This window comes from Opisthorchis viverrini, assembly GCF_000715545.1.
Source record: "Opisthorchis viverrini unplaced genomic scaffold opera_v5_7, whole genome shotgun sequence".
Classification (NCBI taxonomy): domain Eukaryota; kingdom Metazoa; phylum Platyhelminthes; class Trematoda; order Opisthorchiida; family Opisthorchiidae; genus Opisthorchis; species Opisthorchis viverrini.
Window position 1 is genome coordinate 2,202,167 of NW_008751663.1, and position 2,967 is coordinate 2,205,133.

At 48.6% G+C, this 2,967-nt stretch overlaps 1 protein-coding gene across 1 annotated transcript in view; it reads right to left on the reverse strand.

The window, feature by feature from the left end:
- Positions 1 to 2,092: 2,092 nt before the first annotated feature.
- T265_00720 (hypothetical protein) overlaps positions 2,093 to 2,967 on the reverse strand; it is a gene marked incomplete at both ends in the record, with an annotated part of 4,133 nt that continues 3,258 nt past the window's right edge. The window contains 3 exons of the mRNA XM_009164569.1: positions 2,093 to 2,144; positions 2,177 to 2,339; positions 2,378 to 2,775. Of these exons, the coding sequence (XP_009162833.1) occupies positions 2,093 to 2,144; positions 2,177 to 2,339; positions 2,378 to 2,775 (613 nt within the window). The remainder of the gene's footprint in view (positions 2,145 to 2,176; positions 2,340 to 2,377; positions 2,776 to 2,967) is intronic.

A 2,967-nucleotide genomic window follows, 5' to 3' on the forward strand; every position in this document is an offset into this window, starting at 1 on the left:
CCTCAGAAGAAATGACAATGGTTAACTGAGGCTCTCGGTAAAGGTTTTCGTCAGAGGCTATTTGAACACCAGGGTTTTGGAGATCTTCCAGCGTTCGTCTCATCTCCACGACCACGAAGTGACCCAGGAATGTAAAGAGTGGGCATCCATGACGGATGGAGAGCTCGCCGTATATTTTAACAAGTCCAGAAGCCTGGGAATACGAGCTTATTATGTTCACGAACTTCCAGGGTAATGCTTGACAGACGATAAATAGACATCCATCAACTTTCCGTATGCCAGACGAACCGCATAGAGGCAAATATCAACATGTATCCAGTCAATCAAAAACACTTCCGCCCGGTAACTCAAGACTGTACTAACCGTTGCACATTTCACCGCAGCAGACTCCGGATCACCAGAGGTGCGTGGCCGAAACCGAGTGGAGACTGACGGAGCGGTTAGCTCAATCACCGCGCTTGCGTCTTGAATTCTTGTTTGAGACACGGCACACGTCTATGCCAATCGAGTCTAGTGTGAGTGCAAGAGCAGCTTGATATCCTGCTCGCTTCAGAGTACGGACATTGAAGGCGGCCAGATAGACTAGATTTTGAGGCTTGAAAATCGATTTGGAGATACCTGACGATGTCGGCGCAATGTGCCGAGCAGATGCTACATGCAAAACCGATGCGGAATCATCAGCTCCAAGTGCTGGGCCTAACAAGAAGGGAGTTATTAATGGAGTGGTAGAGGGTGGAGAAAGAGTACGTGAAAGAGAAAGGTGTCAACAGTGGCATGTTTTCGCTTACCCGCCATGCTGCATGCAGCGAGTAAGGCGGCCCGACTGATGGCACCACGAGACGGCCGGTGTACCATGAGCCAATCTTTTCGCTTAACCGCCCTGCTGCATGCAGGCTGATGGCACCACGTGACGGCCGGTGTACCATGAGCCAACCTGTGTATATGCAGTTCATGGTAGGTGGGCTGTGACAGTGTCAGGGCGCCCACACATAGGCGGGAGAACGATTAGGGCTCCCAACCAAAGCCTTTGACTTAAAAGCCTAACAAAAAGGCGGCGGTGCCTGGTGGGAAATGCAAATGCATTACAATTTCTACGAACAAGCCGTCACATGTTCCAACCCCAACGTGGAGGACCAGGAGACTGTGTTCGTCAGACCTCTAACCGTTGGCCAACCTGGTATGAGGGACTCTGTGAGTGTCGCGGGGACAGCTCAATGGGTCGCTGAGGTGCACAAACCGTCACATTACAGTAAGATCCAGTCCTCACGACGGAGCATTGTATGCGGACTCCTGCGGACGAGCACGCGTCTACTGCAAGCTTTCGCCTGAGTTAACTGCGTTCCAGTGGTGTAATACAAGGCTGGCCACTCCGGTCTTTTTCTCCAACCATGTCATTGATGTGCTGCTTCAAATTTCTCCAAAATCTCGGGTCAACTCGCTCACCTGGAATTATGAAAACTTTAACCAGTAAACCTAGTTGGGTAAACAAATTCCGCCTCGCTGGATGACGACGCCGGGACCAAACTCAACGATGGTTAATGACACTAGCGGAAACGTCCAGTCGCGAAGTCAATGGCACTTGTGCATTACAGCAATCACCTTCAATGTGTAGGTACCAGATTCGCGAACCAACTGGACTCAACATCGCCTCCAACGCTTGACTGTATGTCCCACACTGTCCCGCGTTTGGCGATTGAAACTGTAGCATCTTGAACCATTGTCAATGGTACAAAGTTTACAGATGATAAACTGAAACGAATTGTATGTTGAAGGAAATCCCACGGAACCTTCTGAAGTCTTCAAAGGATACTCCATTACATGAGTCAGTGTTCAGTTGTGAAACTGCCTAGCCCCGATCAAATGCCAAAACACTAGAGCGCACTAGAGTGACAGTTGGTACCAAGCGGTAGCCAATAACGCGTGAGATCTGGGTGAAAAAGTGTGTATTGGTCTGGTGAAAATAGGCAAGTAAAAGGGTTCAAAAATGGATAATAACAGACCAGATACAGTATACAGATAGTGAATCAAAGGAGAAATGGTTGAAATCCCGTTTGCGGCTACGTCCTGAGTCAATTTGTACAATTCCGAGAGTTTAGGGCAACATCGTGGACCAACCAGTCCAGCCCTCTGGATAAAACTTAGATCTGTGGAATCAATAACTGACAAAACAAATTACTTTTTGTAACCCAATCCATGGGCGATCTCGCTTGCAGCAGTAGACAACACATCCGATAAACCGTAGAACACTATGTTCTCATCTGTATATTTCGGCTTTTCGATGCCATACTTCGCATGGAAGGCCTCATCTGTGAGTTTCAAAGCCGACTTAAGGTCAGCAACTGTATAACTTTATAGGAAGGTAAAATCGCTGACTCACGTGGAATGTTGATGGCTCCTGGGATATGACCAACTTCCAGAAAATCCGTCGGATCCCGTACATCTATCAGAACCACAGAGTAGTCAGTTAATAGCAAGGCTAATTCGTTGTAGTTAATGGACCTCTTTCCACAGAGTGCATCTGGGAAACCAGCCTTAGCAGGTTTACCGGCAACTGTAGAGAACACCCGGGCGACCCGACCTGAGTTAAGCGAGGGATGGATGTATGCAGCGCATTTATGATAAATGTAACTAGCTTGTACACGTTGACCGGAAGGACCTTTGACAATAGGTCGAGCGAAACCTCGCAGAAAACAGACCGCGCGAATGGACATATGGGAGTACAAATATTGATTTGCCGCCGCAAGGTCACGGGGTCCAGCAGCGTGACATTCACGCCTTGTTAAACAGGATTGAAGTTGTGCAAAGCGTCTGAGATAGCTTTTCCTAGTCTTTCGTTGGCTTCTTCGGCCTCTACATTCACGGCAGGTGAGTAGCAAAGGTGACTGGGTCCAATAGCTCCTGTGGGTGTTGGAACGCGGTTCGTTTGAAGGAGATCCAGACTTAATGCATGCGAGGCCGGCGGCTAGA